Source organism: Eretmochelys imbricata, chromosome 5 (genome assembly GCF_965152235.1).
Source record: "Eretmochelys imbricata isolate rEreImb1 chromosome 5, rEreImb1.hap1, whole genome shotgun sequence".
NCBI classification, from domain to species: domain Eukaryota; kingdom Metazoa; phylum Chordata; order Testudines; family Cheloniidae; genus Eretmochelys; species Eretmochelys imbricata.
Window position 1 is genome coordinate 102,904,834 of NC_135576.1, and position 23,727 is coordinate 102,928,560.

Here is a 23,727-nt window from a genome sequence, read left to right on the forward strand (position 1 = left end):
GCTTGGCTAGAGCTTTCATGATGAGAGAAACAACATGAAATAAATAGTATAAATCGATGGTTCTCAACTTTTCCCATACTGGGACCCACTATCCCATTTAGCAATGTAGGAGGGCAGGACTCCGCAGGTTGAGAACAATAGCCCTTCTGTTTGTGTTTGATTCTCAAAGTTATTTTAACATCATTTTGTGGGGTGGAAAGGGATCGTTTTAAATTGCTGGATGTCAAGTAATTTTATTTTAATAATTACTAAAAATATTTAGTCCAGAGAAACAAGAAATGGTAGGCCAGCTGTTACTAATTGTTTCTCTTATTGCCAACTAAGGGATGTGACTCCCGCTTCTTAGTCGCATGGGGGGAGGAAGGAGGGGGAAATGTACCTTACTGACTACGATGATCAAGACCAAGAAAAATAATCACAATCACTTACTATGTTTGTTTTATTATTATAGAAAGGAAAACAAACATTAAACAAAACAATACAAATGACAGAATACAAGTGATAGACTAGTGGCTTCTCTTACAAACTCTTCTCCACAGATAGTCATACAGAGCTTTTAACAGAGATTAAATTCTTTAGTCAATCACCTTTGGGGGTGCTTTTCTCTTGATAAGTTAAGACCAAAGTATATTGTTTCCCCAAATTAGCCTCTTGTACAGGAATACATGGTCTAACCATCTGGTGATTAACAGGAGAAACAGTTAGACAGGGTAGGTGAGGTAATATCTTGTATTGGATCAATAATAAAAGATATCAATCACCCACTTTGTGTTTCTAATATCCTGGGACCGACATGGCTACAACTACACTGCATAGGAGAAACAGTAATATAAGTTACACCAGCATTTTCATATCCCAATAAAATTATTACAAGAGTTTAAAGCTAATCCCTTAGTCTTAGTTAACTTTCTCTCACCAAAAAGAAAAGGAGTACTTGTGGCACCTTAGAGACTAACAAATTTATCTGAGCATAAGCTTTCGTGAGCACGAAAGCTTATGCTCAGATAAATTTGTTAGTCTCTAAGGTGCCACAAGTACTCCTTTTCTTTTTGCGAATACAGACTAACACGGCTGCTACTCTGAAACCTTTCTCTCGCCAGTCGATGTTGAAGGCTCGGGGAGGTATCCTTGGGTTGGTTTATTCTTGAGTCTTCTCTGTCTATGGCAGCTTGCTTGTGGAGTGCTATTCTGAGCAGGATAGCCGAGGGTATGTGTGAGAGAAAGGGTGCTCACTTCAGAGTTTTTATACCCTTCTCCTTCCAATTTTCATGACATTATAGGAAAACACTCCTCTTTCAGGCTTGTTTAGATTCAAAGTTGATTGCTGTTGCTCTTTGGTTGGCTTCATACCTTGGGGGTCGGCTTAGGTGACACCTTCAGCTTCTGAAGTGCAGCATTTCTTTCTGCCTTTGTGCTTTTTGGGACAGGAAAGATCTATTCCAGATAACTTTTAAAATTAGGTTTAACTCTTTTTATTCAGTCCATTTTCTGAGATTGTCTTTCAGTTTTGTTAGCGTTTGACAGGAAATTAAATTCTGTTCTTCAAATAGTCCATATACTCTTTTTTTAATAGAAAAGTTTTTAGTTGTCAGAACAGTCTTCTTAAATTTAAATAACTCTTACAAAGTCTTGAACTTATATAATTAAAAATTGTTGACTTTGGAAAGATTATTCTGGTCTTCTGCAGTTGGTTGAGGGTTTGCCACTGCCAGTAATTAATTCCTCAATAATATAAATATTCTGTACTTAAATGGCTTTTTACACTACTTTAGCAAGGTTATTAGATTCCATGTTAGTACATAAAGCTTTTTACTATTTACATAGCAATAACATTAGATGCTGTAGTTAGAGCTTTGCATTTATCTAACATATCTGTAAGAATACATTTCACAAAGATGTTTTGTTTATTTCTTAAATGTTGAAATGACGAAGTTTAAAACTTCTCCATATACACATGGTTTATCTCTAAAGTTCTTAAGAACAGGAGCAGGTTTTCTTGCAAGAGAGGGTAAGGATTGGTAGAGCCGACTTTACCTATTTGTATTGCTCTGATAACAAACCCTACATCCCTTTTTACTATTATGCCTCTACTTAAAACATAAATGTTTTACATGATCTGTTTTCTTTAAGTGTGCTTGTCCTTGGAAATTAGAAGTAGAAACCTTCTGGGATTTCTGTGATTAGCTTTCATATTTTGTAACATAATTTTACATATGTATTGTTATACTTCCAAGCACCCTGGCTATAGCATTCTTGTAGCTGTATCTTAATATTCAGTAAATATTCTCCTTGATTTCCCAGTTCACTTGTGGTGGTGTTAGCATACATACTTTCAATGGTTGTATAATGTACTGTATCAGTAGGGAATTTTATCTTCAGATAACTTGTTTATAAGTATAGTAATTCATCTTTAAACTCATAATTAGACTCTGTAGTCTATTTACCTCTAAAGACCTGGGAGATTTACTTATGTAACTTCCTTAGTCTACTGAGAGGAGGCCAGTCCCCTATGTTAGCAACAACTACATTTAGTTCAGATAAGTCTGCTACAGATCTGGGTAAAATTTATTTTGTATAGTTCTGAAAACACTGCATGTTCTTTAAAAGACTAAGTTGCAAGCCAGTTTTTGCGTTATAAAGCAGGAAGCACACTGTGATTACAATAGTTTTCATTGTGTTTAGAGTCCAAATGAGGAACATGAATACAATTGAAAGCAGAAGCTCAGGGTTATTTCACTTCACTTAAAATTATTTGTTTCTAAAAAAAATAAACCACTGAAACAGTGGCAACCATGCAGCTGGCTTCCTGGGTTCTTGACTAGAAGACTATTTAGGCAAGTGTTGCCAGATTAATACAGGCAGGCTTTGGGGGAAAGGGCCTCTTCTTATGGCTGTGCTACACAAGATAAGCTATTAGCACAGTTTGTTTTCAGAGGGGAACTTCTGTTGTTCCAACAAAGAATGTGTTTCAATAGCAGAACCAACAACACTTCAATTCAGCAGGATGAAACTTTAGATTTTAAAAAAGAAGAAGAAAGTTTGTAAACAACTGCAAAGTGACTGAGTTGAAATGATTGTTTTATTAATGCAATAGGACATTGATACACTTATACATTATGATGCTAACTTGAAACCACATTACTTTTATTGTCACAAGGCGGCGGGGGTGTGTGTTAAAATTGGATCTGTTTCTTAGTACAGTGGAGTAGCATCTTATGTGGGGGTTAGGTTCTAAAGTCCGTGCATAAGGCGAAAATTGCTTATAGTCAAAATTACCCTTGAAAATCCCTTAAATTGCCCATAAAGTACAGTATACTGTACATGGTTTTGTGTATACAACCCTGTACAGTAATATGCATAATGTATACAGTATTGTACAGTATATAATAGAGTACATATGCAAAATATAATTTTATAGTGCTATATTTTTAATTACAGGGGGGAAATTACAGGGGGTCGTCAGGGCTTGATGTTGATCCAGGTGATGGAGAGCGAGTTGTAGATGAAGTGGTTGGCTCTGGTTCAGCTCGAGAAGTTGATTGCATAGGCTCATCAGCTGCTGGTTGTTTTTCCTTGAAAAACATGGTGATCAGCAACTGTCGCTGTTGTCTCTTGAGCTGCTCAAACATTTCTTGATACGGTCTCAAATCATCCGTAATACTACATGTGATTTTTGAGGCTTCGTTCCATAGAGGGATCGTATTCAGGTGTTTCGCTGCTTGGAACACTTCAGCAAATTTATGAAGATTCCATCTTGCTGGCTCTTCCTGTTCTTCGTCATCATCTTCGTCTCCTGTAGACAATTTTATCAGTTCCTCTCACTCTTTGTTAGTCAATGTTTCTCTATGGTTCTCAATTAATTCTTCAGTTTCTTCCTCAAGAATGTCGACGAAGCCATCGCCACCTGCTTGCCTGGCCACCTGAACAATGCGTTTCACTTCTATGTCAATGGTCGGGAAACCCTTAAAATCATTCACACATTCTTTCCATAGGTTTTGCCAACATGCATTGACTGTTTCAGGCTTGATTGCATCCATTGCCTGTTTTAATACAAGTGATGCAATCGGCAATGTTGAAGGACTTCCAACAGTCCATCACATTAAGATTGGGATCAGCTTCCATAACGTTACGTCTCTGTGAGAACGTAAGCCTCGTGTACGTGGCCTTGAAACAGTGAATCACACCTTGGTCGAGAGGTTGGAGGATGGAGGGGTATTGGGGGGGAGAAAGATGACTTCAACGTCGTTATGCGCAAACTGGAGTGCCGCAGGGTGGCCAGGAGCATTGTCTACAATCAGCAACACTTTAAAGTCAAGTCCTTTCTCTTCAAGGTACCGCTTGACCTCCGGAATGAAACACTTGTGGAACCAATCCAGAAATAATGCTGCTGTCACCCAAGCCTTTTTATTTGATTGCCAGAACGCAGGCAGGAGATTTTTGTTCTTGCCTTTTAGGCCACGGGGATTTGCAGCTCTGTGAGCAAGCCCAGCTTTATTAAATGCCCAGCTGCATTGCCACAAAACAACACAGTCACATGGTCTTCAGCTGCTTTGAAGCCAGGGGCTTGTCCTTCTGATTTTGAAATGTAAGCGCAGTTGGGCATTTTTTTCCAGGAGAGCCCAGTCTCGTCAGCATTAAAAACTTGTTCTGGAAGATAGCCCTTTTCTTCTATGATTTTCTTTAATTGTTTGGGGTAGGTTTTTGCTGCCTCTTCATTGGCAGATGCAGCTTCACCAGTAGTCTGCATGTTTTTGAAGTTAAGCCAACCTTGGCTGGCTCTGAATTCCTTCTCATCAGAAGGCTGTCCCTCTTTGGCGGGAGGTTTGAACAGTGTGTAGAGGCTAAGAGCCTTTTCTTGCAATATGTTGCCATCGATAGGCACACGTTTACGGTTCATGTCTTCCAGCCATAAATTTAATGCCTTTTCAGTCTTCACTGAAGTCTTATCACGCACCTGGCTCATCACCGTAGCAGTTATTGGAGCGTTTGATGCAACGGCTTGACGAATTTCTCTTTCTCGAATCTTGATGGCACGGATGCTAGATTAGTTGCGGCCATATTTACGCGCCACGTTGGAGACCGACATACCATCTCCCAATAAGTCCAACACAGCCAGTTTTTCCTCCAGCGTTGGAACAGATAGCTGTTTCTTTGGTTGAGCAGCAGATGAAGTAGTTGGCTTGTGTTTAGGGGCCATGTAAGAAAAATACGTATCTTTAAACACTAGAATCGCACTCAGTGCGGCGAGATGCTCACACTATGAGAGGCACGCAGGAACTGAAACCAACTGAGGGAACAGCAGATTCACGTCTCCCATCTCACGCTCACTCCGGGGCATACGCTCATTGAGTGGAATGGTGGGCGAAATTGCCTGCACTATTTACAGGTCTCTTGTTGTTTTTCTTTTGCCAAGCGCGTATAGTTGAATTTGCAGAAGTTAAATGCACGTATGATGCAATTCACTTGTAGTAGCAGTACGTTTATAAAACAAGAATGAAAAATTAAACAGTCTGTTTACCTTTTAAACACTTTAAATCAGATATCCTGGTGCAGGAGTATGTCAGATTCGGATCCTTGGACACATATTTGAAAAAGAACAAAAATTCTATCAATATCTTGTGGAAATTGGAAGTTGCCAAACAGTTGGCATTGGCCATGCATTTTCTGGTAAGTCGATTTTTTTCTTTTTTTAGTTTGATAGTCAAATTCATATGCTTATGGTTTATTATCTATACATATTACACACACACACACACACACACACACACACACACACACACACACACACACACACACACACACACACACACACACACACACACACACACACACACACACACACACACACACCCTCTACATTAAAATAACATTATTATGCAGTCAAGCACTCAAAAGTTAGGAAATGCCAGAATGAAGGCTGCCTGTTCAACCTAGTTCAGCCCCTTTGTGAGTATGCATGAAGATAGTCTTTAATTACATGGTCACATACTGTTTATTCCACAGGATCCATGCCTCATTCAGTTCACACAATGGACAATGTTCAGTTAATGAGAAGCTAATTCAATATTTTGTTTTCTCCTTATTGTTCAATGTGTGGACTTAGGCCTAATTTACTGCACACTATTCATATACAACTCTGAAGACAGCATTATTAATTTTGTCATGGGCTTTTCTGTAGCACTTATTGCAGAGGTAGGCAACCTGAGGCCCACGGGCTGTATGCGGCCCGTCAGGGTAATCCGCTGGCAGGCTGTGAGACAGTATTTACATTGACCATCCACAGGCACAGCTGCCTGCAGCTCCCAGTGGCCACAGTTCGCTGTTTCTGGCCAATGGGAGCTGCGGGAAGCAGCAGCCAGCCCGCGCAGCTTCCCACAGCTCCCATTGGAAAGGCGAACCGCGGCCACTGGGAGCTGCAGGCAGCCATGCCTGTGGACAGTCAACGTAAACACTGTCTCATTGCTTGCAAGCGGATTTCCCTGACAGGCCGTGTGCGCACCGCAGGTTGCCCGCTACTGGCTTATTCGTATAGTATCTAAGTGCGTCACAAACGTTAATTAATTTATCCTCACAACATCCTTATCCCCATTTTATGGATGGGAAGCTGAGGCACAGAGAGATAAAGGTCAAAAGTGTCCACTAGGGCAGCATTCAACTGTCTTAACCACGAGACCCTCCCTTTATTTTCTGCAATCCCCTACCTCCTTCACTACACACCTTCCAACTTCTGCAACAAATGGGGCAGAGGTCCTACGAAAAGCAGCCTCCTTTACTGTGAAGTCCTGATTCATGCCCAGAGCAGATGCATCCTATTCACTAAATGAAGCAGCGGTCCTGTGGGGAAAAAAGTATGTGATCATGTAATTAAAGACTATATCATAATGCATACAAATAAGGGAGCTGAATTAAGGTTGCACAGGCAGCCTTAATTCTGGTATTTCCTAACTTCTGAGTGTTTGACTTTGCAACCTTAATAATATTCTTCTAGCATAACCTTTTGTGTATGATTTCCTAGGTTTTTTTAAAAAAAGCAAACTGAGAAAACAGAAATTCCATCATATGGTTCATCAGTAGGACTGGAATCTTTAGATCCACCTGACAGACATCTGGCACTAGAGTTAATGGCATAACTGATACCACTACTAGGTTGTGATCCTCTGTGTGAACCAGCACTAAAGGGAGATGAGACACTCACCTTGATAGTGGGTTTCATAGATATTTGCCAGCACCAGAAAACTGGTGAGACTCAGCTGTCTTGGGTTCCATTCCAGGCTCTGGAGGAGAGTCTGTTCTAGTGGACACAGATTTTTGCACATTCCACCAAGCTGATTTCTTCTGCCCCATCCCCATTAATCTGTCCCTGTCCCTTCTATTTTTCACCCCTGGCTACTTGTGACAGTCCCAATCTCCTTGCCTTCCCAATACATGGCCCTACTCGTCAGGCTTCTCATCCCAGTCCCTGTCTTCTTTTCCCCAGCCATCTCCTGCTCTAAGTTTTCTTTCAGAGTCAGAATCTCTCCTCCTCTCCACATGCAGTCCCAGGCTTCTTGCCCAACTAATACGAGTTTCCCCCTCCAACTCCCAGTCCCGGTTTTTCTCCTCTAGTCCCAGTCTCACTAGACTCCTTGTCCCAATCTACTCCTTTCTCTCTTGCAATCCGGATGACTTCCCCCTCTGTGCTGCCTGGGTGCCAGCAGTGAGGGTCATTGAGGCATAGGAGAGACAGGCCCTGCTTTCAGTTCTAGCTCCCAGCCCCATCCTAGCCCCTTCACGGTTCAGAGTAGCAGTTACAGGGAAAGCCCTTCTGAGCCTTCATAGCCCTGAGCCGGAGCATGCTCAGCTAATCTGTGGGAATGATGCATGCACAGTTTAGTTGGCACTAGGAGCAGTGAGAGGCTCCCAGCATGCTCGGTGAGGATGCAGTCGGTGGAGATTTTAGCTGTTAATGTTGAAGAAGTCTTTACTGCATGTGCAAACAGCGATTTTTTTCAAAGGCTTATAACTTGGGAAAATTTGGGTGGATTTTCATGAGGATGGCAAAAGTTACATCTCTGACACACATGCCACCCTGCCAAATTTCAAGTCCCAGCTCCAAAGCGCAGAGGCAGTATAGCGTTTCAGGTGAAATGTCTTAATTTTTTTAACATGGGCAAAGTAATGTATATTTTCTTATCCTTCTCAAAAACAACTGAACCATTTTGGCTGAAATTTTCCAAAAAAAAATTGAGCCTGAGACACACATCGGGCATGAAAAATTTCATCCCTGACAGTTAAAGTTTCATAAAGTTATAAGCAACTGAGCATAGGGCCTTATAATAGGAAGTATTGGGCAACCTTAATAATGGACGGTGCTACCAGCCCTGCCTATAATTAAGGGCTGATTTGTGAGCAGCATTCCTACTGAAGTTAAAAGGGACTTGAAAGCAGAAGAGGGGACAGAATTAGTCCCATCTGAGGGTTAGCCACTTACAAAATTCTCGGCCAAACTCTGCTCTGACACACGCAGGTTGCTCCCATTTCAGTCAAGGATGTTAGTGTCAATGGTCTACGTTATTTTTCTCCTTCTTAATCTCTCCTCTTGTGTCCTACTATTCTTCTACTTTCTCCCTCCCTTCCTCTAAATCTTCTATCCGGACTATGTTCTTCACTTCTCTGTTACTCTGTTGGTGTCATTCCTTCTCTCATGCTGCTCCATAAGCAGCTCTTATTTTGTCCTGTTTTGTTTGCCAAGTGGTCCATTCTCTCCTCTTTTTGAAATCCCAACTTAAAAATAACTTCTTCCAGGAATCATGCCTACCATTCCTCCCCTCCCCCTTCATCTCCCTATGCTCAATATAAATGACCTTCTAATAATGTTAATAGCTAACCATCAGTGAAAGCTACTGCCTTTTTTGAATTACTAATATACTTCAGGCCTTATTTGATATCTGCCTAGCTGTAGAACGTATATTAAAGCTATCCGAATTAGAAATCTAGATAGATAATGGATATAATTTAACCATTAGTTAAATTTTCTAACCAGTTGGAGAGGAATTAGTGGTGTCATTTTATTTGTGCCTGCCATATGCGATCTGTTTAATTTCCTAGACTAACGCTTTCTTTTAAATGCCTTCTGGTTTTTACCTGTTTATTTACATAAAAATGTATTTGTCTTTATCAGGAAGATAAAAGCCTGGTTCATGGGAATGTATGTGCAAAAAATATCTTGCTTATCAGAGAAGAAGATAGGAAGTCTGGAAACCTTCCATTTATCAAGCTTAGTGATCCTGGCATCAGCATGACAGTTTTGCCAAAAGACAGTAAGTCTTGGAGTCAACTGTCTGGGCTATTGTTTGTAACATTGAAAATATTTGTATTTTTATTCCTCCAACCTCTCATTGTACTGATTGTTTATTGTGATATAAGCTCCTCCAGCCTTTCTCCAGTCCCTAAAACACCATCCCAGACAGCAGTTAAAACTGCATCTTATCAACAAATGGCTATAGGAAACAGTCAAAATTTTCTGCTGGGTGGTTTTGTTTGGTTTTAAATAAGTCTGTACAAGAATACAAACCGGTTAAAATGGTACATTAGGAAGACTGGCATTTCAACACAGATTACTGTATGTTCTAAACAAAACATCTTTTCCAAAGGGATGTTTGACCATGCTGTAATGTGGCATGACTCAGTCTACTATACTTGTGGCATATTGCTGGATTAGTAGTCACTGCAGGTCAGGATTCAAGTGCTTTATTATAGTAATGTGGAGAAGTTTAGAGAACATATGGAAAGCCCAGCATTTTCAAAAGTAACCAGGGATTTTCAGGTGCCCAATTTGAAACTGCAGGGACCTGATTTTCAAAACCATCCCCAACACATCTCAGGCTGGGCACCTGAAATCACTGCACTCTTGAAAATGATGACCTATATATCTATAATATGCTGCTGTTCTGTCACTTTTACAAGCTGTGAAATGCTTTCAAATGGAGTAAAAATATTAGTAATAGGACAACATGCGCAAGTGGATGCATCTGATTATTGACTATTAGATGGATAGATAATGTATCCATTCTCATTGTTCTCCCCTTTTTTGTCTTTTTAAAGTGACACTGTCAGGTGACAATTCATATATTCTTAAACAGGTTTTCTTAGCCGTGTTACAAATAACACCTTAGATTATTCAAATTGGAAGTATTTTTAAAATTTAAGGTACCAGTCTTCATTGATACTGTTTACTTTTTTGGGGGAGGTCTGGAGGGGCTATATTCAGCTTGGAAGATGAAAACAGACTAATTCATTTTGGCTTTAATCATATATTAATCATATATTTGGCTTTATAGTTTATATATGGTGGCAGGATGCTGCAACCTTTGGAATGCAAGCAGTGTAGTGTGATGGTGATGTTATCCAATAAACTTTCCACTGAATTTTTTAAAAGTTGCAACATTTCTTTTGATGGCAGTCTTTTGTGAACTTAATTTCAAAAATCCTAAATCTTGGGTCTAAACTGATCTGACAGTATCCTTTTAGCTTGTTCCCCGATCAGTTTTAGTTTTGATCAAATAATGAAGATTCAAACAGATGAATTCCTGTGTGTGCACACTGCTGCTTGTTGCAGAGTCAGCATGTTGCGCCCCATCTGAAAACTGCTAAGCGTATGCCTCTGATTTTTCACCCTCTCAATCTTGTGTGGGAACTACTGTTTCTTGATAGTGGGAAAGGGCATTCATGTCAGAGCAACAACACGATGTAGAAATTCCTTAGATCTGGCTTCCTGGGGCTATAAAGAGAAGACAGTCAATGAACTTTTAAAATTAGAAGCAATGATACTTCATCCTAGTTACAAGTTCATCATTTGTGCATGTGTCATTTAGCATTTACTATTGAAGAACAGGAACTTGAGAAGAGTTGAAGTATTTCATTCTAAAAAAATAAGGGAATTGTAGAAATTCAAACTTTTACTAATTCTAATGTGTTTAAGTAGAATTTGGAGATAAAAGTAGACACTTCAGTATTATTTGTGACCTGTTGTGTTTTCATGATTACATAGTTCTTCTTGAAAGGATACCCTGGGTCCCACCTGAATGCATTGAAAATCCCAAACAGCTAAGCTTAGCAACAGACAAGTGGAGTTTTGGTACTACTTTATGGGAAATCTGCAGTGGGGGAGACAAGCCCCTTGGTGCACTGGATTCTCCCAGAGTAAGTATTGGCAAGTAGCGTTGTTTGTTACTGTACCTGTGAATACCATGTTTCTTTGTTGACTATACTTTCTAGTCACCCTTAAAATGCTTTTTAGTGCAGTATCACATTGGGTCTTGCAGAGAGTCCCAACCCCAAATTATCCAATGCAGAAGCGTTTACAGATATAAAAATGTCTCCAAAAATAGAATACAACTTTAAAAATTTCCAGAATTATTGCTCCGTAATATTGCAGGTCTTTTCTGCAGGCATATTTAGTCCATCTCTCTTGAAAATCATCAGGAGAGTCCCCTAAACACAAAACCCAACCCTTTTTGGAGCTTTATACAAACTCACTTGTACCCGTCACAGAAGCCTAATCTTGCCTGTGGCGGCTGCTGCTGTAATTTCCCAATAGTTCCCTCAATGAGCTCATTTAATAACACATTCCTAGCAGAGCCACTGGATAGACACTTACCTGGAAGGAGAAACGTCTGAGATACTAGCCCCCTCTGACTCATCCACACTCTCTCATAATCAGAATGAGGCTCTTACAGCTAGAGACAGAACTCAGCCAGCCCACAGGTGGGCAAAACTTTCTTACTGTTCCATCCTAGTTAGGCTGCACGGAATCACCTGCGCAAAGAAAATAAATTGGTCTTTCTCGTTTAAACCAGAAATGGCTGTTCTGCCACAGATACCATGTTTGTCACAAAGCTGCTGAGAATGCTATTATATGCTAAAGCATCTTGTATATCTTTAATCCTAGAAGCTACAGTTTTATGAAGATAGGCACCAGCTTCCTGCTCCAAACTGGACAGAACTAGCAAATCTTATAAACAACTGTATGGATTATGAGCCAGATTTCAGACTTTCTTTCAGAGCCATTATACGTGATCTTAACAGCTTGTTCACGCCAGGTAAGCTCATGAAGGAAAGGGAATGGATTTTTGGTAGAAGATTGTGAACTCTTTGGGGCAGGAGCTGTTGTTTTTTTTCTGTGTCCACAGAATGCCTAGAATAATGGGATCCTGGTCCAAGGCACTACCAGAATATAAACAACAGAAATTATAATGAATATATTTTATTGTTTTCCAGTTTGCTATTAAAAGTGAATTTTACTGGGGGATCACCCAAAACATTTTCATTGTATTATAAATATTTATTTCAAATACATTGGCAAGATTGCACGCCTAGCTTCTTAGTGAAGCACATTATATCAATGATCCTTGTACTTTCTCCCAGGTGCTGGGATAAATACTGCTAAACTTGCTACTGTTCCTGCAGACTTACTCTCTGGTTACCAAATGCCCTTCTGATTTTTGAATGTTGTCCCCCCTAGAAAAGGGGCCATTGCACAGTAGGTGTTATAGTTAAACCAGCAAGGATTGGTTTGCAAAAATGCATGTTTGAAAATTCTTAAGAGAAGGGTCACTATTAGTCAGCTGTCAAGACCAGTCTCTTTTTTTTTTTTTTTTTTTGGCCCAGCAGCATCCAGAGTGTCACTCCAATTTGCTGGTTTGTCATTCTTTATGGCAGCAACATAGTATCTAATATTTATTTAGGAAACTGAGTTCAATACACTGTTTATGTCTATCCAGAGCATAATAGAATATTGAGAGGAGAGGGGAGCATGTCAGCAAAATGACAACATTCGCCCTTTCATCATTTTTTTGTTTTTGTTTTTGCCCAGATTATGAGCTATTGACAGAAAATGACATGTTGCCAAACATGAGGATTGGTGCTCTTGGGTTTTCTGGGGCATTTGAAGACAGGGACCCAACGCAATTTGAAGAGAGACACCTTAAGTTCTTACAGCAACTTGGCAAGGTAGGAAGCTTTGAACTCTAATTGGCTGAAAGAAGTAAGGTTACTTAGGTGTAACTGAGGTTCTTCGAGATGACTCTGCATGTTCTCATTTATGGGTGATTAGCCACTTGGAAGGAAGTTTTGAACTCTAAGGCCTGGTCTGCACTAAAAAATTAGGTCGGTTTAACTACGTCTGTCAGGCATGTGAAAAATCCACACCCTGAGCGGCGGCGTTAAGCTGACCTAAGTCCCCCTGTCGACAGCACTAGGTTGACGGAAGCGTTCTTCCATCAACCTAGCTACTGCCTCTTGGGAAGATGAATTACCGATGCTGCTGGGAAAACCCCTCCGGTTGGTGTAGATAGCATCTTCAAGGAAGCACTACAGCAGCGCAGCTGTGCTGCTGTAGCGTTTCAAGTGTAGACAAGCCCTAAGTGGCTGGAAGAACCCCACCTTTCAATTGCCTCCCGGTGATTTCTTATACATTATTTTCACTGCACCCTTGTGTTACTGGAATAGATTGTGTAAACACAGTTTCAGACAGATATAAGCACAATGCACATTCTGTCCTGATTTTGCCTGTCAGTCACTGTGTAGGATATCACTAAACAGGAGAGAACTCTGGGATGGAATCTCTGCACTGAATCTAGTGGCACTGAGCGGTTAAATGTTTCAGGAGTGCGTTACTAACACCAAGAGAGACCTATCTTTTTCCATTTTTATTTTCTGCTCTTAGATTCATTTAAAATTGCTCCTAAGCTCTTCGGCATGGTAGCTGATTATTTTTTTGTATCTGAACTATCCTGAATATCCTCTTTCCCCTTCTTCCCACCTCCTCAACCTGCTTCCCAAACACATCTCCCCCTAATCCCACCTAAACTGTCCCCTGCGATACTTCCCCCCACCCCCACCCCCCGGCAGCCTGGTGTCCTGGTTTTTCACTTTGAAAATCTGGTCACTTTAATCCTGGTGCAGTCCTACACAGGTGATTAGGAAACGACTGTGACATGGGCTTTTTTAGTTTGCGTTTCTGTTTTGGTCTAGGGTAACTTTGGCAGTGTCGAGATGTGCCGGTATGACCCACTACAAGACAATACTGGAGAGGTAGTGGCTGTGAAAAAGCTACAGCACAGCACAGAAGAGCACCTACGAGATTTTGAAAGGGAAATTGAAATCCTTAAATCCCTGCAGCACGATAACATTGTTAAGTACAAGGGAGTGTGCTACAGTGCCGGTATGTAAAGCATTTAACATAGAATCATAGGACTGGAGGGGACATCAAGGGGTCATCTAGTCCAGTCCCCTGCACTCAAGGCAGGACTAAGTATTATCTAGACCATGCCTAACAGGTGTTTGTCCTTCCTTGCTCACACTGCTTATTAATCAATACAAAGCCAGAACTCCATTAAATGTTTTCATGTTGTTGGGATACATTTCCTGACTTTATCAGAGCTTTTATAGATGGCATAGCAAAAGAATCAGTGTCCATCATATAGTGCTTCATTCTGCCAAATGGACACAATTTCATCTAGTTAATCTGTTGCAGTTATAGACTACTATTCTCTGATAACTTCTTTAAAAGTAAAATTGTAACTATTTGCAACTAATCACACTGTAAAGTACAGACAAAAATCTGTGTAGAAAGTCATCAATAGTTCCATAAAAATGTTGGGGAACCTAAATATTTCTTCAACTTTTTGTTTTTGACTCACTGCCGTGTCTCAGCAGAGTGAAACTCACCGCTTCATGGACTTCCTTTATGAGAGGAGAATAGCCAGGGAGTGTGTTAGAAGCTTTAAAGTCATGGAGTGAAATCTTGGCTCTGTTGAAATCAGTGGGAGTTTTGCCATTCTCATTGGTAGCGTCAGGATTTCACCCATGGTCTTTGCTTTAAAAAACCTTGTTTTCAAACCAAAATGAAGCTTTTCAAGCTGTTAACATTGCTGACCAACTTGACGGCAGCTACCATCTTCACCTGTGTAACGAGATGGAACTTTAAAAGACTAATTTCTGTTTTGTATTAGGGGTGCTAGTTAAAGCATGAATCAGATATAACTTTGGACATACTAATAGTCTCTTGCTTCAGAAATAAGCATTTCCACTTCACCTTCACATGTATTTTAAGTAAATATTGTGGCTGGGACTCAGCGCTTAACTTGCAGCAGTAGCTGAGTGTAAATACACAAATTTGCGTTTATGTTAATGTGGGTTTAAGTAGATAAATGCACATTGCTGGGCAGGCTAAAGGACAATTACTAAGCATTCACTGACACGGTATTTAATTAAAAATACGTTCAGTGATTAAAGAAAAGTTTAAATGCACTTCTGTGATTATGTCCTATTACAGTGCGATAACAATTTGATTTATTTTAGGTAAATGAAAATGTGGGAGAAGATTGCCTTTATAAATTCTGATTTCAGAGACAGCAGGACTAAATTGCTGCATAACTTCTCTCACTCCTTTCTCTAATCAAAACCAGGATTAGGTGGATTTTAGTAGATTTGCTCTCACTTACTGCCTCATTGGAGTAATTTTTTTCCCCAGGGCCTACAGACTTTGAAAATTTTTGTTGAGCTTGTCTGTGGCCTCTCATTCTACCCTGCAAAGGAGGTCTTTGTTCTCTTGAGAGAAACCGATTAGTAAACTTTTCCTAAAAGATGATAGCCTGCTGTGCTCAGGAAGGAATCCCCTGCCCCCCCACCCCCACCCCACCACCACCACCACACAGCGCTGCATACTAGTGGGTAGGTGTATCATTAGTGTTGAGATTTGTTTATCTTCTTGTGAAGCAACAGATATTGCCTGATGCTGGAGCAAAGTAGTATACTTCATGAACAAATGAACTGAGCCAGTATGGCACTCTCAGTTTGTGAACCACAGAGGGCATTAATATTCATTCAGTGATCCAGGTACAATATTTAACTCAGTGTCCACCTGTGACAGTGAATTCAGCGGGCTGAATCTGTGCTATATGAAGTAGTGTTTCATTTTAGTCTGTGTTCTTGCCATTTATTTCACAACTGATATGTTATGGGACATAGTAAAATTGAGAGACTGATCAACTTTCATTATGCTCCTTCATTAGAAAATAGTTGGAGAAAAATTGTCTGCTGTGAAGCCTCTTTAAAAAGACCTAAATCTGTTGCATTGTCAGTTTTTTGGGCTTAGCAGAATTTATTGTAGAATCTTGTGCTATTTAAGATGTACTCTAGATAAGGCACTTGAGTATTTCTGGTTAAAAATTGCTGGTAAACTAACAGAGAATTCTCCATCGGTCCTGTAACTGTTTCTTCAATTATGGAGTCATTAGTTTGCTCTAGGTTGGATGCATCTGTTTGTATATTTATTTACTTTACTAGAAAAGTATCCAGCTGTGAAAGTTTGAGGTTTGAGTGAGAGAGGATGTCTAGGTATTCATAGAAGACAATGTGTACAAACACACCACACACAATCCATGTGTTTTGCTCAGTTCGTTGTGCATTCTTGTCACTTTGGCACTGCAAAATAAAACATTGATCACATTTTAGAAGTCCTTTCTCTACGACCTTCTCTACACTGGAAAAATACATGGTGTTTACTAATATGATTTTAAACATGTAGACAGGGACAAGTATGTGTTTAATCTTGTGTTCATTAACATGATACTCTTTCCTATTGACTTCACCTCAGTTCTGCATGGGTACAGTGGTATGCTCGTGCATTGTCCATTGCAAAATTGAAGCTTTATTTGCTGTGTGGCTGAGATCCCTGCGCATACCCATGTAACTGGATTGTCACTCCTACTTCTTTCTAGCTCTATGGGGTGTCTTGCCCCATGTGCTGTTGATGGCACTCTGTGTATGACCTCCTGACTTTGTATTTTCTGCTGAGATGTGCCATAACTCCAGATTTCTCAGGATGCACTGATACAAACATGGCTGGGCATTGTGATAGTATGAACGTGCAAAGATGTCTGACACAAAACTGTGTTATCTTCTGCTCTGTGGACATAGTTCAACTTTGTGTTTATTGTAACTAGGTCAGAGGAGGAGGGTGTCATGACCTCGTTACAAAACCATGGTGGTATATGTAGTGCAGATGCGGCCAAGGTTAAACCTGCAAATCTATCCATCTTACTTCCATACAGAGTAAGAATGTGGTGTGACACAGGCTATGTAAGACTGTTCTAGTCACTCACTTATGTAAGGAAGGGAACTACACATGTTCTGATGGAGCAAGAATAGAAGAGCCTCCAGGGTGAAATATTTAAATATTTTCAGCACTGTTTGCTAGTAAATTTATTTGCAGACGTATATAATTATTTGTATTAAGAAATGACAAAAATAGAACCTTATATTTTGTATGTATTTAAAAAGGTCGTAGAAATCTGAGATTAATAATGGAATATTTACCATATGGAAGTTTGCGAGACTATATCCAGAAACACAAGGAGAGGCTGGATCACAAGAAACTTCTGCAATATACGTCTCAGATATGCAAGGTAAGGAAACCTTTTGATGCTGTTTACAATGTACATACCTGCCGTCTGTTAGCAATGCTTACCCCTAAAGAATGTTTATTGATTAGAAATGCCTGATTCAGCAAATGAATGTTTGTTTTCATTGTCAACACTGGTTTGTGAGTAGGGAGTAACTAGATGTCCTACTTCTCAAAGGGTGACCACCACATCTCTGAAAACTAATCACCTTTTTGCTTATTCTAAGCAAGTTGGTCAAATGTCCTTTTAGATATTGGTGTTATGTGCTTCTTACTGTGTGAAAGTAAAGCATTCTGTAGTACATGCCAGTATACTCTTTAGTTGATAAAGATGTGAGCAGCAACAGAGGCACTGAAGCTTGTCTGTTTCCTAACTCAGACAGACAGCATGCCATCACTTCCACTTAATTTGTGTTTGAAGCCATAAGGATATCTTTGCAGCCATAAGGGCTAGAATTTTTTTTTTTAATAAAAGCTTAGATTAGATTTTCCAGAAGCTGATGACACCTAGGTATGGTTTCTATTCATCGTGGGCTAGCAGATTTTTCAAGATCTGGTTGTTCAACTATAATAGTACCATTACCACAACCTATAATAAAACAATCAAAGATTTTATATTTACACAGTGTTAGCCTTCTACTGGATGCTTTTTCACTAAAAGCAAAGAAGCATGTGCTGTGTTTTCCTGAGACCCAGGCACAGAAGCCAGAATCCTGCTAGAAATACCCAAAATTGCAATATTTGTGTTGCTTGCCTTGTTGCTTGGTATTGATGTAATATGAGTTTTGAAATCCTGAGAACCAAATAGGCATCCAACATTGTGGATGTCCTCATCTGGCCTCCTTCATGAGGCGGGTTATACATAATATAGCTTCCCTACCTATTGTGTTCAGCACAGGAGAAACTGTAGACATTTCAAATTTCACCAAATATCCAGGATTTTTGTAAAATTCTGACCTTTTCATTAAACTTCTTAAAAAAATAAAAAACCCCAAAACCTTTTATTTTATTTTATTTTATTTTATTTTTGGCCAAAGGCTAAAACAAGTTAATCTTTTCAACATCTAAATGGAACAAAACCGTAAACTTGTATAAGAATTGTAGTGTATGTGAATGTTCCTATATATGCATCCAGATTCTTCTGTGACTAGTTTTTAGCTGTGAGTACTATGCCACCAGTTGTACTCCTGCAGATTTAGCTATGGTTAAATGTCAGTTTCACCTTTTTATTCTTACCTGCAGGATTTTATTGTTGCTCTGAACTTTTCTGTTCAGTAACAGTTAAGGTTGTTCAAAAGACTCTTTGAAGTCGCTCCTTTTGAGAGGATTTTTTTGTAGTTGTTACTTTGTTTGGTAAATATATTCAGCTTTGAACTACTGAGACACTAAGTAGTTACTGTCTGAAATACTGTACCATACTGTACCATGCTTTGGCCATGAAATATGGGATGGGAGAAATCCTCATATCTTCCTCTTCATGAGCCCTCTTTCCCCCCTCTCTTATTCTGCCTCTTTCTGTCTTTGAGTTTTTTGACATTTTAAAATCTCCCCTTATTTTTTTGCTCCACATTTCTTCCTATTGATATTTTTAAAGAAGACTTTTTAAAAGTTTCTTCCCCACGTCAGTGATTTAAATGTAAATTCCTCCCCCTTTTTTGATCTTTTCTCACATCAATATTTTAAGCCATGTTTCTTTGCTCCCCTGCCATCTCTTCTGTCACTCCCTTTTCTCCATCCCATTATTTCCTAAGCCCCATGGCTTGTAGTTGACACTTTACAAGTCCTCTGCTATGAAAATCAGCACTCCCAGAGGCAGCTCTTCTTGTAACTAATGAGGATGCTTCTATAGGTGCCAGTTAGTGCATCAGGAGCTAGTTGTGTGGTGGCAAAGTGTAGGAATCTGTGTGCAGTTCTGCAAAGTGCTGCGAGGTACCAGAACAGGGAGGGGACTGGCCCTGGGTGAGTTTCCCGCCTCTGGATCCTGCTTTGGGAAGTTCTTGATACACTTTTGCTGTCTCCTGAACTAGCTTTGGAGCCATTTGTCGTTTTTTGAAGTCTGAATATTTTTCCTTTATACTTAAATTTAATTTAAACTTTTCAAGAGCCCAGATTGAGCAAGCAACAAATGATGTACACAGTAGCATTGCAGTCAAAACTGGCCTGTCAGGCCCTACAAAGCCCAGCTATGAGCCCCTTGGATTTGGGGGCAACTAGAAATGTAAAGGAGAATCTTTGCTTTTTCTTTTCTTTTTTTTTTTTTTTTAATTAAACTTCTAGCCAGTTCTCTTGCAGAGAGAACTTTCAAATATAGCTGTTATAAGACAATTATTAGGTTGAAAAGAACAAGCACTTGGGGTCAAGGCTCCACTTCTGCAGCAGGAAGCTGGTGGGACCTATAGATTCACCCACACGCATGCTTTTTACGTAAAATGAGTTAAACTTTGGAATGTATCTGAGAATTCTCTCTAACCCTTCCTCAGCTCTGAAAGGCAGCCCTTTGGCTCATGGGTATTATGGTCGTGGATGTTTCGGGGGTGGAGAGTGGTGGCACAAATTATTTTGAAGCCCTGGCCAGAATACAGAAGCTGGCTCTGACTGCAACATGTTGTTGAGATAGATGCCACAGAAATCTTACTTTACTGACTCTGTCTTCTAATTAGGAAAAAGATTGGAGCTAATCACTGTAGGCAAAGTTACTGTTCTGGGGTGAGATTTTGTACCTGCTGTTTTCATTTATGCATCTGTTCTTTTGGTCTAAAAGTGTATTCCATTAAGAGATCCAAGGAGTTATTTCATTTTTTGTAAACGTTGGTCTGGAGTTTTCAAAACTGCATCTCCTTGTCCTTTTCTGTTTATTTCCTGCTGAAATTTCAATGGATTTATATAATGCTGGATCTTGTCACCAATGACATATTTTTTTTCTAGACGCTTTCTGTCTTGAGGGAAGCTAAAAAATAGTGGAGACATTGGATTCAGGTTCCCTTTGGCAGAGTAATATACTGCCGCCCATGCTTTCCTCTCAATATGTGCATGACTCCCATTAAAATTAATGGAAATAAAAGGGACATACGGTTGGACAAATATATACCATGTGGTGTTACATGGCAAATAAATAATAGGCCCTTATGACAGCTCTGATTCAAATAAATCAATCTCTTGTGCATTTTATAAATTATAAACCATGGGGTTGTTTTCAGCTGAAAGCTTAGAGGTAGAGGAGGATAGCATTTCCATTTACAGTGTCTGAAGCATAGGGAAATAGCTCCAAAGGTGGTATTCTGAAACCATACCAGTTTCCCAGTCCAGTGGCCCGACTGAGGAATCAGGACAGCCATGGAAGAAGCCTGGATTTGAGAGCGATGTCAGGTCTTGTGATGGAAACTAGGCATGTCATGGAAGGGGCATATATGGATTTTTAGGGCAAAAGTGCTGCTCTAGCATTGTTAATGTGCCATCCACAGAGAGGCATTAAGAGCTTGCATCTGAGGGCATCAGGCCATCCTTCTGCCTGGCAGCAAAGTATTGACACACAATGGTGCCATCTAGTGGTATAAAGAAAATGAGGAAAAATCTGTTCAAAAAGATTGACAGAAGTCTGGGGCGCATAAGGTGTAAATCTGGCCCTGGACCTGCTACCTCTGAGGTGCTCATCCTCAAAACATTATTCCTCTTGCACCATAGGTTTAGTTTTTTAGAGTCCTACCGTTAAGGCCAGAAGGGACCACCAGATCATCTAGTCTGACTTCCTGCATATCACACACCTCCAGCACCGCTCAGCACCCACATATTACACCCAACAACCAAGATTAGACAAAAGTATTACAGCCCACAGGAGTATTATGTGCCACAGGCAGAGAGGCCCCTGCAATGGCAAGGAAAAATTTTATGCCAAAAAGTTTGGTCAGCAGCCAAAATTTCGATGAACAACGCTTGCTGGTTTTTAGATGCATTGAAGGAAAGGAAAGGATTCATGTGAAGTCATTGAACAGCTGGCTTGCTTAATGTTTCCAAACTGTTATACATTGGAATTGGTCAGCTTCTAAACCACGCTGTGCTGTGTCGACTCCTTCCCACCAGGTACAGCTGCCCAAACAGGATTTTCTCTTTAGTTACCATAAAAGACTATAGCTGGTTCCCATCCCATAGGCATAGTTTGACTTCTGTATTTTTTTGGGGGGCATTTTTAGTCAGGCCAATGGGGCTATGAGTGGAGGGGCAAATTATGCGTGTGTCTGAGGCTTGCAGTTGGGGTGGAGGGGCAATGCTCACCCATCCTCCCTCCAAACTATGCCCATGTTCCCCCCTCTCCTATTTCAGCCGTGACAAAAGGAATAGTCACCATAGCCAAACTGCTTGCTCCTGTAGGATGTTTGACATCTGGGGAGCAGAAACAGCAGAAAGGAGGTCTTCTTCAATGCAGCGCTGGTCATAAGTTGTCCCTACTCAGAGTATGAGAGTGAATGTTTGTGAGGGTGAGTGCTGGTGGGGGCACGAGGAAGATCACACAGGTTGTAGGGATCAAAAAGGATGATGAAATAGAGCTGGGTAGAGCAAGCAAAGGAGAGAAGGGGAAGCAGAGCCAAGATTGGCAGTCAAACAGGGCTGGCTTGGTTGGCACTTCGTGTTATGGTGCAAGAAACGTAACCTGGCTTTCATTCACCCTGGGCTAATGGCTGCAGGTCTGCCAGCACAGCACGTTTGGCCTGGAGAGGGAGATACAGAAGTTGCTCTTCTCAGTAAGCTAGGAGTAATGTTGATGGGCTCAGAGGAGGGTCCAATCCAACTCCCCTCAGCTAAGGAAGTTTACTGCACCTTGAAGCATTAAGAAGCTCTCTCCAAAAAAGATAGGCATTCAGACAAAAAAGGTTGCTATTATTCCTGTATTTGGTTTAAACTCTGAACCAAATTCACCACTGCCATAGACAAATAAGATTGCATTTAAGTTGATGAAATTACAGCCACTTATGCCAGTGCTAAATTTGGCCCTTTATCTCTATTGAATTTTAATAACAATTATTTAATTTGTGTATTATCTTTACACTTAGGGCATGGAGTATCTGGGCACAAAAAGATACATTCACCGGGATCTAGCAACGAGAAACATCTTAGTGGAGAATGAGAACAGAGTTAAAATTGGAGACTTTGGACTGACAAAAGTCCTGCCACAAGACAAAGAATACTACAAAGTAAAAGAGCCTGGAGAAAGCCCTATATTTTGGTGAGTTTCCATTTGCTTCATGAAACAAGACTGGGTGTTTGTAGTGCAGAGAGCTGGATTTTATTGCGCTGAAATATGCTAATATTTTTGCTTATTGTGGAGTCTAAAAGCCAAAGTCCGTAGCTGTGGCTCCACATAAAAAGTCACGTACAGGATTTTAGTTACTGTATAGAAATCTGTAAATGTGGATGTTTTCAAGCTGCTCTCATGAAATTAATAATTATCTGTGTATTCCAGCTGGGTTTTTTTTAAATTCTCTAATATTATCAGCAAAGGTGCTGAAAGGTTGAGAAGTTTAAAGAAATGTGAAGAGTATTCTCCAAAGTAACCTGTCTCAGTGGACTCTCCCTCCTGGATTTGCACTTCTTGTATATAACCAGATAGAAGTTCTCACATGGCTTTAAAGTTTTCAGCCTTTGAGGTACCTGTAGGTTGATCATTCACATCTGCCTGCCTGATATCTTAGACAGCCTCTTGCATACCAAGGTCCATGTCTTCTGACCACATTCAGCAGAGTTTCTCCCTGGATGGTGAGAGTAGAAGGTAAAGTTCAGGTGAGGGATGAGTTTCCAGAGTAGATCCAAATCATCCAGAGTCTTCAGGACACGCCACAAAATCCTCCTCTTTGATAACACTTTTCTGTAATAAGCAGATGCTTAAAAAAAAAAATCTAGAAGCAGTCTCTCCTTTTAACTAGGGAAGGGAAAAGAGAAGACTCTGTGTAGACATTACAATACTATGGAGCTGGGGACCATAGGAAATCCTAAAATAGATGCATGTTTATGTGAAAGAGCTTAATTTACTTGTATTCGGGAGCAGAGTGCATGCTATTTACATGAGCAGTACTTGTCCGCTTTAAGCACTCTAGAAATGTTATACTCTAAAGAAGAGAGTTGAGAATATAGTGTTCAACATACATAGATATTAGATTCTTGAGTACTGGGACAGGAGGGCTTATATGAGAACAGTCAGTTGGCATGAGCCAAAGCACAATGTTGTTGATGGAAAGACACTCATTGACTTGAATGGGCTTTGGGTCAGGTTCTTCACACGAGAGGGTTTT

At 40.2% G+C, this 23,727-nt stretch overlaps 1 protein-coding gene across 1 annotated transcript in view; it reads left to right on the plus strand.

Annotated features, from left to right (window-relative positions):
- The window catches only part of JAK2 (Janus kinase 2), a 90,560-nt gene that overhangs the window by 50,736 nt on the left and 16,097 nt on the right, over nucleotides 1-23,727 (plus strand). Inside the window, exons 13-20 of the mRNA XM_077817633.1 lie at nucleotides 5,540-5,667; nucleotides 9,161-9,299; nucleotides 11,030-11,181; nucleotides 11,930-12,080; nucleotides 12,854-12,990; nucleotides 14,014-14,203; nucleotides 17,326-17,450; nucleotides 22,492-22,664. Of these exons, the coding sequence (XP_077673759.1) occupies nucleotides 5,540-5,667; nucleotides 9,161-9,299; nucleotides 11,030-11,181; nucleotides 11,930-12,080; nucleotides 12,854-12,990; nucleotides 14,014-14,203; nucleotides 17,326-17,450; nucleotides 22,492-22,664 (1,195 nt within the window). The remainder of the gene's footprint in view (nucleotides 1-5,539; nucleotides 5,668-9,160; nucleotides 9,300-11,029; nucleotides 11,182-11,929; nucleotides 12,081-12,853; nucleotides 12,991-14,013; nucleotides 14,204-17,325; nucleotides 17,451-22,491; nucleotides 22,665-23,727) is intronic.